The 14,286-nt window shown below is 45.1% G+C and overlaps 1 protein-coding gene across 2 annotated transcripts in view; it reads left to right on the plus strand.

Annotated features, from left to right (window-relative positions):
* NTN3 (netrin 3) overlaps positions 1-14,286 on the plus strand; it is a 109,072-nt gene that overhangs the window by 69,712 nt on the left and 25,074 nt on the right. For both annotated transcript variants that reach the window (XM_033166876.1, XM_033166875.1), the window contains 2 exons: positions 8,830-8,979; positions 11,231-11,284. In XM_033166876.1, coding sequence (XP_033022767.1) covers positions 8,830-8,979; positions 11,231-11,284 — 204 coding nt within the window. The remainder of the gene's footprint in view (positions 1-8,829; positions 8,980-11,230; positions 11,285-14,286) is intronic.

The following is a 14,286-nucleotide window of genomic DNA, read 5'->3' on the forward strand; positions in this document are numbered from 1 at the left end:
CCCTGGTTACGCATGAGCAACCACCCCACGGACCTTACACTAGTGTAGCAGCTTTGTCCAGTCTGGGAAGCCACTTCTTAGCACATCCCATAATTTGCTGTGTGATTAAATTGGCAGTGTTTGTAGCAAACACCCTTCAACCTTTCATTGTGAGGGTTAGATTTGAGCACTTGAGAAAGCTTGACACACACACACACCCCACACCATCAGAGCAATGCTTCAACATCTGTCCTTTTGATGATACTTTACCAGCTTGCTTGAATTCCTGCCTAAGCATCCACGTGCCAAACTTTTGAGTGTCAGAAGTTGCTGTCTTTTTGAAATGCCTTTGTACAGGGATGTGGGTTGCAAAATTTCCTGCAACAAAATAATATTCCAGAGAATTTTCCACTACCCGCTTTTTCCATGGAAATTTTTCAACATCTAAAAATATATTTGTTCACAAAAACAAATTGGTAACATAATAAATGGATCATAGTGTACTATCAGACAAATTGAGCAGTTTCAAAGATGTAATTAATTATTTTCAGGCTACTATCCGTAGAAAGTATGTGTGAGATTTCGGTGTATGTGTGTGTTTTCATTGCCCCTTCTCCCTTGAAACTTCCTTCCTTCTCCCTTGAAAATAGTACATGCTATTAGATTGTCATGTCTTAAAAGTTATTTACAAGTATTCCAATAAAAATAATTCCCAAGTAAAGCTTTGAAACATAAGATTTTACACCACATTAATTATATTTAATTGAATTTTTAATTCCAAATGAAATAGTTCAACTACTTTTGACGATTGGAAAAAATATTTGAGATATTTATATAGCATATAAAATTAACATGCTAGCTTTAAGGCACCAGGAAAATTCCTGATTCGTTTTTTTCCCTCCAGAGAACCCACATCAGTTCTTTGAATACAGTTGGCTTTCAGGGGGCTGGTTGACTCTTGACAGCATTATAGTTCATACCCAGGGCTGGTGTCAGAACCTGGAACCCTTGGGGAGCTGCTGTGTCCCAAACACTTCGGCAGAGCCCACCAATGCCAACACCTGTTCTGGCACTCTGGCCTGCCTGTTCACCTGGCCCAGTGGAGGCTGGTGCACAGTGAGAGCAGTAGGGTGGGAGACAGGGAGACCAACAGTAGGTGGCGCTAGAGGCAATGAGAGCCAGAGCCAGCTAACTCTTGTTTTGTCCTCACCCTCTTCCCTGCTTAATTCCATAAGGGCAACAATAAGACCAGGGAAGAGGAAGCTGGCAGGCAGCTCTACCCACCCTCTGGACTGGTTGTAAATCGGAAGGAAGGCAAATGGTGGCACACTGGGGTTGGTGGGGCCGTGCCCCATTTCCCAGAATGATAAAACTAAACCAACAGTCTAACTCAGCTGCTTAAAACCACCACTCAGCAAGGTGACTCACAAGATAAAATAACCACTAAAATGTGATCGCATCTCCCTGCTCCTCCCAAACACATATTTTAAGGTTCCATCTATGGATGGGGAAGGATGGGAAATTGCAGAAGTATTGCAAATAATTATTGCAGTTAACAGCAATGTCCGAAACTCCCATTGTTCTAGGCGCATTTTGCAGCAGGGGATTTCATTAGCGCAAGCAGTTTCTGAGCACTGGGCGCAGTACTGCGCCTAAAATTTCAGATTGAAACTGCAGAGTGGAAGGAAAGGAGGACCTTTTTCTGCTTCCCCACTTCCAGCTACTCTGTGAAGACTGGAGGAGAGACCCTCTGAAGAATATTAGAGGGGTGGGCAGGGGAAGGACTAGATGTGAGAAATGAACATAATATTTTAACTGCTGTTCATTCATTTTCAGTTTTGTATTCTTGTTATAAAAAGTGTGCCTAGACATTCCATTGTTGTGCCCATAACCTAGGTTTAAGGGGCCATTTAGCTCCTAGCTTTCATATATCAGTTTCTAACACTGGTTAACACTGCGGTCCCTATACAGGTCTACTCAGAAGTCCACCTGAGTTCAATAAGGATTGAAGCATAAGAGGGGGCAGAGGGAAAGTCTTGTATCAAATTGCCGGTCCTTAAGCCATTGTTATGATTTAGATCTAGATCTATTGCAGCCTAGTCACGTGGTGTATATTTCTCATGTTTCTACCCGCTGTTTATATTTGTTATAGTTCAATGTTCAGATTGCTGATATTTGTTTAAAGTGTGTGTGTGTGTGTGTGTGTGTGTGTGTGTCTTAAAATTAAAACTATCAGATATAGCAGATAAGATCAGCACTAAACAGGAAGGGGCAAACAGTTGGCGATAAACTTGGTAAACCACCAGCAATAAAACCAACCTGAAATGTAAACTTCGGGAAATCATTAATATTTAAAGAAGTGGGAGACGGGGAGAGAGAAAGGACCTCCCTCAGCAGTCCATAGGGCAGGGAGAAAGACTGAGAAGGAGGGAGAAAAGGGGTAGAACGGGGGGGGGGGGGGAGAGAAGTGACAGAAGGATGGAAAGGGACATCTCCAAACACTTTTGGTCCTTCTGCCCATCACTGGCTGTGGCACCACCTAGAATTGGCTGGTGGCTACCTTGTCATCCTTGTTGGTGTTATCATGCAGACTGACTGCTGGGACCTCTGAAGGGTGGGATTTTTGGTTTGCTTTTTGTGACCCTGTTAACGCTGCTGCATGAGGAAGAGAGCAGCCCAGCTCGCTCCGAGAAGTGTTACGCGCAGCTTCCCAGCATCAAAGCATGTTGTGACTGAGGGAAGGCTCAACATCATCTGAGGACTCCGCCACCCGCTGCCATGTGTTATCACAGCTGAGCCCCTCAAATACCCTCATCAGAAACACGTCCGTTTCCAATCCCGGCTAGGATCTGATAAGGCCCATTGCATCTGTTCCACATTAGGTGCTGTGTGCTTGCTTCTTGCTGAGTTGGAGAGGGCCTGTTGCACTGGGACATGGCGCACTGGCAGGATCCCATCTGGTGAAAATTAGGGAAACGATAACATCTCTTTTGGGGGGGATGTGCGCATATGTGTGTTTTTGTTTGGCATTGGAGTCATGTTTGACTGTTGCACTGATGGAAACCATGATACTTTCCCCCCATCTTTTAAGCAGGCCCTTGTCCAAGACTCGCTGGTGGAACACTCATCACGCTTCGCTACTTCTCTCCCTCCTTTCATCCACCCAAAACTGATGCCAAAAGTAATGGTACCCTGTGGATCTGCTAGCCATTTTATTCATTCTCTGGGGGGATCCTGAACATGTTTGTGGGCATAGCAAGGATCCCAGTAGTAGGGAGAGATGAAGCCCGTCCTGCTCTCTTTGGCCTCATCTTCTCGTGTGGCCAAAGGAGAGGAGGGGAGCAAGGGCCTTAGCTTAGTGGTAGAGTATATGCTGGGCATGCAGAAGGTTAACTTTGCTAACTTAAAAGAATAAGGAAGCAAGATATCTCTGTCTGTGAACCAGAAGAGCAGCTAACACTCAGAGTAGACAGCACTGGACAAGGTAGGCAGACTGACCTAGTATAATGTCACCATAGTTGAATGAGCACATGTACCTGCTATGCATACCAAAGGTGCAAGATTTAATCCCTGGCATCAGGAAGCAAGTGGCGTGGCAAGCTGGGCTAGAATTAGAGCAGACATGCACCCAACTTTGCAAATGACATTCCTCAATTTGTACTCTATCTGAAGGGATGGCTCATCCAGGTCCAAGATAAAGACTCAGATTCAGTGTTCTCAGACTGCCGGCACAAGGGCTGTTGTGCTATAGCATAAGGGCTAGAATAATGTTTGTACAATATGATGCATTTTTTAGTGATGGTTCCTGAGTGGCCACCCTAGCTAGAATACCTGTCCTAGATGCACCCGTTTTCTACTTATGGGAAATTCTTGCATATCATGAGCTGTACCCTACACTGCAAGAGGAACGTTTGGTGAGAAAACCAGCCAAGCCAAGCCATTACCTCCAAGGGGATAGCTTTATGTTTCTCCACCCACCTCCTCTAAGCAGCCCCTTAACCGCCTGAACTTTAACTGACCCAACCCACTCCCCAAGCTGGGTAGAGTAGTATGACAATTACATGTGGGGTAAATAAAAAGGCCCCAGACCAAAGTTTTCCAAAACAAAATATGCTTTTACTTAAGGCTTTGGTAAGGAAGTGTTTGAGAAAATTGTTTTAGAAACCAAGTAATTTTGTCCTTTGAGTAGTTAACCCACAAGAGCAAATAAATAAACAGAGACAACCCCATCTAGCTATACCTTTTCAAGACTGCTTCCCTAATCATGCAAATACTTATCAGTTTACATCCCTCACTTTAGATTTGTGGTCCCTTCGTGGTCCTCTTCTGGTGCGTTCCTCCTAAAGTGCCCAACTGTGATCCCCACTATGCTCTCTTAAGTGTTTCAGCCCTTTTTCTAATTCGTCAGGTTTCCAACTTTTGACCACCTATCTTAGTTTCTAGCTTAACATATTCAATATTTTCACACACACTCTTCCAACTTTTTTGCCAGTCAGGAGAAGGGCACAGTCTTGAGTACTTTTCTATTTCCCCTTCACCGCCAGGTTTCTCGAATGAACCTTTGAGAAAACTTCCTGAGCAAAACTTGCCTTCTTAAACACTTCACCTTCTTGTGCACATTAGACTTTCCTGTATGTTAGAGCCTTTAAAGGAAAAAAAATTACAAGCCTAGTGTCACAACCAAAGTCCCAGCACAAAACAGCTGAAATCCTTATTTCCTTCACATTAGCTTTCAGAAATGGTATCCCCTGACTGTCCACTCTGCCCCATCGTCTTCCTACCATCTCGTTCCACTTCATAGAGCAGGCTCAAATCATGATGGCCACAGCTACCCTGCACCTCCATTCATCCCTTGCTCTTCCTTTCTCCTTCCCAGAGCCCAGTGGTCACTGTGTGTTCATCCATCAATGGCCCAGACAGAGGACATGCCTCCATCGCATTTTGACCAAATTTTGACCGTTCCGCATTAAGAGCCCCTGGTGGTTGCAAACTGCAGATTATATATTTATGAGGCTGACAGAAATATCCACCACAATTGCAGTGTAATAAATGTGGTCTTAATAATATTTCTCTATTTCATTAATCTGCAGTTACATGGTTAACATGAATCTTATTTAATGCGCAATTTTTCATGGTGGGAAGAAGCCAAGGCTCTTGATTCCTTTCGGGCCAAGGACCGTCAAGATTAGTTAATTGGCCCCAGCGACTTGGTTGTGCAAACCACCCTCACTGTTTGCTTTTCTGACAATAAAAATGAGCAAAGCATTGTAAATAAATTTAGCCCCTTCCCCCCCTGACATAAACCAGATCTCCTTCACTACACATTTTTTCCAAATTTAAAGAATCCCCACTGGAAGCTACACTCTGTAGTTCTTTCTGGATTACCTCCCTCTCCCTCTCTGTCTCTCTCAAGGTTGCAATTCGTTACCTTTAATGAGCCTTAACACACTTTCCCTTCCACTCTGCCCTGTCACTTGCTCATGATCGGCAGACCTCTGAGAGCAGTGTGGAAATTCCTTCCAGTTTCCGTAGGAGACAGACTGTCCCCCTGATGCAGCTTACTTAGCCCTGGGGTGGCAGAAAGGAAAGTTGGCTGTTTCTGGGTGTCCAGAGCTTAATGCTGGAAGGCAGCTGTGTGTGCTGGTTTCAAACAGTCTGATCTCCAGGAGCTTAACCCAAGGAGCTGAGGCTCGGGCAGGGCAAAGTGTGAGTGTGAATAAATATAAACTAAAAATAATATAGGGGATTTTTTAAGTGGGGGAAGAGGCAGGACATCTGAGGCCTCATATAAACCATATATTTAAAGCAGTATCATACAACTCTAAACAGCCTTGGGTTTCCCCAATGAATCCTGGGAACTCTAATTTGTTAACGGTGGTGTGATCCCTATTCTCCTAACTGAGCTACAATTTTCAGAGTTCCCTGTTAAACCACTCTGTTTTAAGTGGTATAATGCAGCTTTAAGTGTATGGTGGAAATGGGGCCCGAGGCCCACTGCAAAACACCCAGGGTTCCTCCAATTTGCCCTAAGCAGATGCCCAGGACTGCTGGGCGCTTGTGCCAGACCTCATCTTCGCACACCCTTGCCCCATGGCAGCAACCTCCTCATATCCCAGTGATAGTGAAAAAGGCTTGTACCAACTGTGATGCATGGCTGTGCCAACACACCCGCATGTGATAAAACTGCCAATGGCTTGCCAATACACTTGGGCCAATGCGGCAGTGCCCCACCAACTCCAGTGTGCTGTCAGCCAGCCCTCCTACCTACCTGCCTGCCTGACCTACAACCCATCCCATGGGTGGCCCTGCCTGTCAGCTTCCTCCTCCTCCTGCATAGTCTCAGTGCTGCCCCTTGTAGAACTCAGCAGGGAGAAAGGATGGGGACAGGTCTAGTATTAATTGGTTCCACCTGTCATTGGCTCTGGTGCCACCCACTGTTGGGCTCCCTGCCTTCCACCCCACCGATCTCGATGGGCACCAACCACGGCTGCTATAAGTGCTGCCCAAAGTGGCAACATATAAGGAGAAGCTGCTTGCTCCTTCATGCTGTTACGCTGGCTCCTGCTGCAGCCCACTTGCAAGTCCCACAGAAGTCCTCATTTGCACAAACAGGCTTCTATGTGCACTTGAGTGTTTCAACTCAGAGGGTGGCTGTTCTTATTCCCCCCCTCCTCCTCAACCCCTCCCCCGCCTGCTCCTGTTTGTTATTCATCAGTTTACTCTTTGCCATGTATTATCCATTATTCTCCTGCTTTCAAAGAGGGCAGAGTCAGATGTAAATTGCGTATCTGAAAACATATCACAGATAGGCTGCATGCAATCCTCCTGCAGGATTTGCCAAGCTTTTTGAAAGCCAGCAAGGGAAGGGGGGGTGGGGAACCCAAACATCAAGGTTAGTTTGTGACTGAAAGGGGAAGAGGAAGTAAAAAGAGGTTCCCATGGTTTGTATTGTCACATTATGGCAGATTTACATTCCCAAGGAACAGCTGTGTGTTAGTCTATAGTTAGGTGATTCCTTACGGGCCAGCTTCTGCAAGAGTCTCACAAGCGACAGTGAAGTTTAACAGATACAAGAAATAGCCTGAGCAGACCGGAAGACCCATTGAAGACAACGAGAATGATGTTAGCATAGCATAGCCAGTGTAAGTTCCACTGGATTGCTGGTCACCTATATGAGATGCAAGGAGTTTAGAATAGGGGCCAGTCTTCCCCAAACCTCACCATGCGCTCCTTTGGGGGGACTTACCCTGGCCTGTTAGAGCCAGCTGCAGATGAACTGGGATGAGTGACATAAGCTGCCTTTTGCAAACTCTGCTCATCCTGGCAGAACTCAGGATTGGATTACCCACTAAGTCTGACTTGGGTGCTTTGAGTGAAATTTGTTTATGGCTTGCTACCAAGTTTTGCTGATGCTCTTGAATGCTTAGAAGTTAAAAAGTTGTCTCTGCCTTCCCCCCTCAAGGCAAAAGGACTGAAATAGGACAGCTATCTCATAAACGACTAGAGGTTATGTCCACTGTGCATGATTAGTACCCAAGCTGGAACTTCTAAGCTTCCAAGAAGGACCATTCTCCAAACTCAAGCCTTATACTATGGCTCCACCTTTGTCTTAAATACAGTTATATGAACCTGTCCATCTGTCTCAGCTTAGTCTATGCAGACTTTTGCAGCTTGAAGCACTCCAGATGGTGTTGACCTCCAGCCCCATGCAAACATGGCCAATGATCAGAGACATGGGCATAGCCAGGGGGTGGGGGTGGGGCAGCTGCTTCCCCTTAGATCAAATAAAACAATAGAAATACTTAACTAACTGACCAATCACGTCGGTTCTGCCCCCTTAACAAAACTCCTAGCTACACCCATGGTCAGTGATGATGGGAGTTCTAGCCTGACCACTTCTGGAGAGTGCCATGTTGGCTACTCCTGGGCGAATGATCCTTCTTAAATAATTCTGAGCTCCCACATTAAACTATGTTCAGAAGAGACAGAAACAAAACTTTATGAAGTTAATATACTCAACACTGCATTATTAAAGGCATCCATAAAATGCAGTATTAAACTCTGGTAGATGCAAATATTGCAAATTACTGTGTGTGACTAAAACTGGGTCACAAAAACACAAGTTTGCAGAGTTGAGTATTAAGCCAAATTATGTGTGATAGTGCAATTATATAGGAAAAGAAAGAGGGAGAAAAGACAAAGCTTTTGGAGAAAGAGGGTGCAGAGTTGGAGCTTGCAAATAAATCTAACTGTATTTTGCAGGATTAGAGCAGCTTCCTTTATTACAAAAAGCTATTGTCTCCCATTTGGTTCTGAAGTCTATTCAGTGCCATGGTAATAATTTAGTATTTTACATTTGATCCACAAGCAGATATTTAGCCCTTGCATTGTATTCATGTTTAGGACTGAGCTGAAAGTGAGGAGGGGGAATGATTTTGCAAACTATTTGAAAGATACATCTCCTTTTAGCAATTTTTTCAGGGATTGCTTATTCAGGATTTTTTATTCAGGAAGCCCTGTTATCAATTGGAATAGGCTGTGTCTGTCCTCAGATGATCGGCTATGTGGTATTATGTGAGATCCCTGATGGGCTGGGATCATAACTCTTGCCCCGTAGCATACAACTGCCCTGTTGTGCCACAGCAGTTTGAGCTAGGTCTGGAGAATCTGGAAGAGTTTTTGCTCACTGTTGCATGTGTTTTGAATTGCCATTTTGCCCATGCATAGTTCTGCTTCCCCTGGCATGTCGTATTATGAAATGTATTTGTGTGTTTGCAGCTTGCAACTTTTAACCTTTTCTCCTCTTTCTCTCTGCTCTCCTCCTCTCATCCCCCTCCTCCACCTTCTTAGCCTGCGACTGCCACCCTGTTGGCGCAGCTGGAAAAACTTGCAACCAGACCACTGGACAATGCCCATGCAAAGATGGCGTGACGGGGTTGACCTGCAACCGCTGTGCCAAAGGTTACCAACAGAGCCGGTCACCAGTGGCACCATGCATCAGTGAGTACCGCTGCCAAACTTCTCGTGCTTTTTTGTCATGGGCTTCTCTGATGACAATGACAGCTTCTGCAGCTCGGACGATGACGACAAATTAATCAATTGGATGCCTATCCCACCCATTGGTGATAAAACAATACAATTAAAAATAAAATGTAAAAGTTAAAAACGTTTTAAAAGCATTTTTAAAAAACCCACATTAAAAGGATGATAATTAGCATCGCCATTATTTATTTTGTTTAAGAATCACATTCCATCCGTTATGCTGATGTGATTTACACTGTAATAGCATGTGTATATAATAAGCTACATCTATAAAACAGTTGAAATGGTTGCCTATTATATGGTTTAAAGCAACAGGGCATATATAAAATCAGTTAAAATCCAAGACAGATACTAACTGGGATAAAGTTTTTAGAAAGCTTGTTGAAGGAAAGACTTTAGCAGGTGTTGAAAAAACAATAGAAGGTGAATGTGTAATGGGAGAAAGCATGAGAAGGCAGGTGTTGCAATGCTTAAAGCCTGATTCCAACATTGTGTGGCATGAGCCTTCTGATAGGATAGATTCTGCAGGATGCCCTTTCCTGTAGAATGAAGTGATTGGTTGGGTATGTAAGGGATGAGGTGATATTTTAGGTAGCCAAGTCCGAAGCTCTATATCACTGTGTAGTTTGTACACCAATACAGTCGTACCTTGGTTTTCGAACAGTTTAGTTCTTGAATGTTTTGTTTCCCGAACGCCACAAACCCGGAAGTGACTGTTCCGATTTGCAAACTATTTTTGGAAGCTGAACGTCCGATGGGGCTTCCACGACTTCCGATTAGCTGCAAGAGCTTCCTGCAGCCAATCAGAAGCCGCACTTTGGTTTTTGAATGTTTTGGAAGTCAAACGGACTTCCGGAACGGATTCCGTTCGACTTCCAAGGTATGACTGTACCAGCATCTTGAACATAGCCTGTTAGCTAATTGGCAGTCAATGAATGCCAGAAGAATGTAATAGAGACTGACAGGTTGTTACTGACCATGGATTAACATGAACTTGTCTCTATTCAAAGACTCTCATTTCCAATACTGTAATGGACTATTGTGTTGTACATATCCCTGTGAGTTTGAGTTTGTAGTCTCTGTTTGAGTTTGTAATCTCTCTCTGAATATATGTATTTGAATTTACTATTGATTTGCGAGTAGGGACTACTCCCACTATTGATACTTATATTGGCCAGAGTTCTTGGTGTGTGTTTTTCTTGGTGCATTTAATGACTAGAACTTTATTTAATGTTACTGAGGATAAGCATTCAACCAGAAAGTGACATTTTAGAGTTATTTATTTCAGATGTTTATAGCCCACCTTTCTTCTACCATGGAACTCAAGGTGGCATACATTTATTTTATTATAATTTATATTTAATGCCCACTCTTCAATGAATGTTTCCAATCCCCGAGCAAGGAACAAAGTAATAAAAATAAACAGTGAAAAGCAATCTACTAAAATTACAAAATCATATAAACACGTCCAGTAAACAACTTCATCGTAAGGTAAACATGCAACACTGCAGCAACAAAAATTAATAAGTCCAATTGAACCAAATACCTAGGCAAAAACAAATGAAAAATTCAAACATACAGAAACAGCTAAACAACCAGTGATCTTAACAACCATATCCAACCCATTTTTCACTTATGGGAGTCCACTAGAGTGAGGTGCTCTTTGTGTGAGAGACAGAGAGGCCCCCACTCTATGCCAACAGACTCTCACTCTGTTCACTCCCACCCTCCAAACCACCCAGACTCTCACTCTGAGGGACCTAACTTGCTACAAGCACCCACAACAAGAAACTCCCACCCCTTACCCACAGTAGCAACAAAGCAAAAAAAAAAGGTCCTCAGACAGCCTTCCATCTCAGCACTGACCAGACGTACATCTGCTTAGCTTCAACAAGGTGGTGGCTGTATCAACTGCCTTTTGGCTTGTTTTTGTTTTCACATTTCCTTTGCACAGGTCCCCTTCATCCTGAGGTTTGGAGTCTGCCTCGGGGACTGTGCATTTCCTAGAGATACAGGAGAAATTTGGATCAGCTCACAGCTAATGTGCCAATTTGCAAACTGGAACACAGCTACCCTTCAAGATCCACACTCCTCTAGATTCTGCTGATGTAGTTCTCAAACCTGTCTGCTGGAAGTGGGAAGGGATGGTGGCCAGGAGAGCACACACATTGCTCAAGCCAACTAAGAAATTTCACCTTTTCTTTTCCAGAGATTCCTGCCGTCAACCCCACCTCTGTGGTCACTAGCACAGAAGAACCAGCAGGTGAGTGTTTATTCTGTTGATACGCAAAAATGGGAAGACTGTCCCATGCTTCAAAAAAGAATTATGCTTGCATGAATGTCTGGCCAGATTTTGGAGATTTGAACAACCTGGGTTTGTTCCTGAAGTGGAACTGATGCACTTGGAACTCTTCCATCATTTTCTCTCTCCAAATGTGTGTCCAGAATTTCCTATAGCTTTCAGTTATGGAACGTAGGAAGCAACCTGCTTTATATGGAGTCAGACACATTGGTCCATCTAGCTCAGCATAGCCTGCACTGACTGGCAGCAGCTCTCCCAGATTTCAGACGGTACATTCCCATGCCCAGGATTGAGCCTGGGACCTTCTGCATGCAAGGCAGATGATCTTCCATGCAACTACAGCCATTCACTTCATTTGTTCCTTTGCTCCCTTTGTATCTTTCCATCACCGCCTCCAAGTAAACGATTTATTTATTGCATTTTTAGACACTATTGAGCTAGATGGAACAATGGTCAGACTCAGCATAGGGCCACTTCCTATGTAGGTCAGGCTGGTTGGGGCTAATGGGAGTTGGAGACCAAAAGTATTGGAGAGCCACAGGCTCTGTGTCCCTTTCTCATGTTGTCAGCTGGAATTTTGATGCCAAAACTACTCCTGGCCGCAGAGTTTGCTCGAGGGCAAAAGTGACCAGGTTTCCACCAACTAAATCACAGGCCATATGTGCAAATGTGGTTCTAAACCCACTGCCTCCTGCTGCGTTTCTGGGGATCAAGTGTTATCCATCACCCCCGTTGCTTCTTCCCAGGCACAAGAGATTTCTCCTCTTTGTTTTTGGCTGTATCATTAGTTACCTGTGGGAAAATATTTTGTCTCAAAATTCTGCTGCTACTAGGGATGGCTGGATATTTGTTTCTCTGTTCTGTGCCTCCAAGTTTTCAAGTTAAATTTTATGCTGTTCGGCTCCTATCAGGCGGCAGGGCCGTCTCGTCATAGGGGCTGGGAGGCACGGCCGCCAGGGCACCGGGCCCCCCAGGGGCGCCCCCACAAGCCCGCCGGCATACCAGGCACCCCCTCCCCAAGGAGCCCCAGCTGGAGCGCTGGGAAGGGTGCGCAAAGCCCCATGCCGCTCCAGCGCCATGCCCCTCATCCCCCGCTCGCCCACCTCCCTCCCGCACTGGCCGCCCCTTGGGGGATGAGGGGCGTGGTGCTGGAGCGGTGCGGGGCTTTGCGCACCCTTCCCAGCGCTCCAGCTGGGGCTCCAGAGGGCGGGCGGCTTGCAGCACCACGTCCCTCATCCCCCACTCGCCCACCCCCCCCTCCCGAGGGGCGGCCAGCGCGGGAGGGAGGTGGGCGGAGAGGCGGCACGCCGGGGGCGCCGAGGGATCGTCGCACCATGGCGGCTGATCCCTTTAAGATGGCCCTGTCAGGCGGACTGCTGCAAACTATACGTTTGTGAAAACACATCATGCATTTTTCTATGCTATTTTCTCTAATACAATCATTTTTAATGATTATTATTAAGGCATGCTTTACCTTACCATGTGCATTTTTGTGCCTGTTAATCAAACGGAGAACTGTACTGCAAAAATTTCAGAGAAGTGTGAATTTCATAGGATAGCTATGTTTCAGTTTGTATATTGTTTTCAGAAAGTGTGAATTAGGTCGATTGGCTTTCACGTGTGAACTGAATCAGACATCTCCCTCAGCCCCTCCCCCCCCCAGCCACAGAGCAGAATGATGCACCATGGGGGCCTCTTTGTCTGGGACTTTGGACATGTAATCAGACCTGTGTGTAGAAACTGCAGGTGGAGGGTGCAGCTGGAACAGTGGGGTGGGTGAGACTCGGTGAGAAGCGGGGGTCGCAGAGCTCTAAAAGACCTGCAGTCCTTCTGAATTAGGCCACCTTCTCATGCCCCATTTGTCCAATCTGGGCACACATACAGCCCCGCATCCTACCTAGAACAACAACAACAGCCAAACAAACCAAAACCACCACTTGAGTTTAGCAATCTCTCCTTATCCTCCACCCCTTCTCTCCAACCCTTTAGAACAATTGCTCTTTTGTGCCAGGAATTCAGTGGGAATGCTCTTTCGCTTTGTCCCATTACGTGGACTTCTTGCTGAATTGCTTGCAAAAACTTTCCCTTTGCCATTCTCTTCTGCTCTTCCTGCCCGCCCCTCCCAGCTTGATACAAGGGTAGGGAGTTCGTTGTGACCCCTGAACAGAAATGTCAGAGAATTCCAATGAAAATGGCCAGGGGGGCAAAAATTGCTATTGTCTGCATATTCGTCCTATGTTCAGAAAGCAAATTGATCCGGTTGTGGTTGCCTTCAGTCTTGACTACATTCCCCCCCCCCCCATTTGCATTGCATGTCCTATGCCCTGAGAGAATAAAATCTGGGGAATAAAATCATGGCAACTCCCTACTTTCCTTCAAAATGAAACTCCTCCCTCCTTCCCACGCCCACTACTTTTTGGCTGTTAGGCCTCTTAATTAGGCACATCAAAGAAGGGACACTTCAGGAAAGGGGGTGGAGGTATGGACCGAGTTTCTGTATATCTTCATTCCAAGATACATTTGGGAAGGAAAGATTCAGATTTTGTTTAAAATATATTGAGGGCTCTTATGAAAAGTTTTAGTTGGAAAAATATAAAAGGAACTTGAAGAAAAACCTCGGCTCTTTATTTTTACTTTTCAGCAGAGGAAGTCTGCTTAAGTGGTCCATAGAATTATCTGTGGTTTTCTTTTTATAAACGCCTGTTTATAGTTCAAATATGTGCAGAGTATGTTGCTGTTCCCAAGAATATACTTTGAAGAGCCATATTCCGGGTCCACCCTGGGAGTACCTGGGTACTTGGAACAGGAAAACCAAGGCAGGGGTACGGGGGCTGCTTCTTGAATAAATTTTAAGCAAGGTCCCTTTCAGAAAAGGCACTGAGTGCCCACTCTCCTGAGATATGCAGTAGCTGAGTTAACACTGCATTCCTAACCATGTCTATGCAGAAGTAAGACCTATTGGA

Source organism: Lacerta agilis, chromosome 13, assembly GCF_009819535.1.
Source record: "Lacerta agilis isolate rLacAgi1 chromosome 13, rLacAgi1.pri, whole genome shotgun sequence".
Taxonomy (NCBI): domain Eukaryota; kingdom Metazoa; phylum Chordata; class Lepidosauria; order Squamata; family Lacertidae; genus Lacerta; species Lacerta agilis.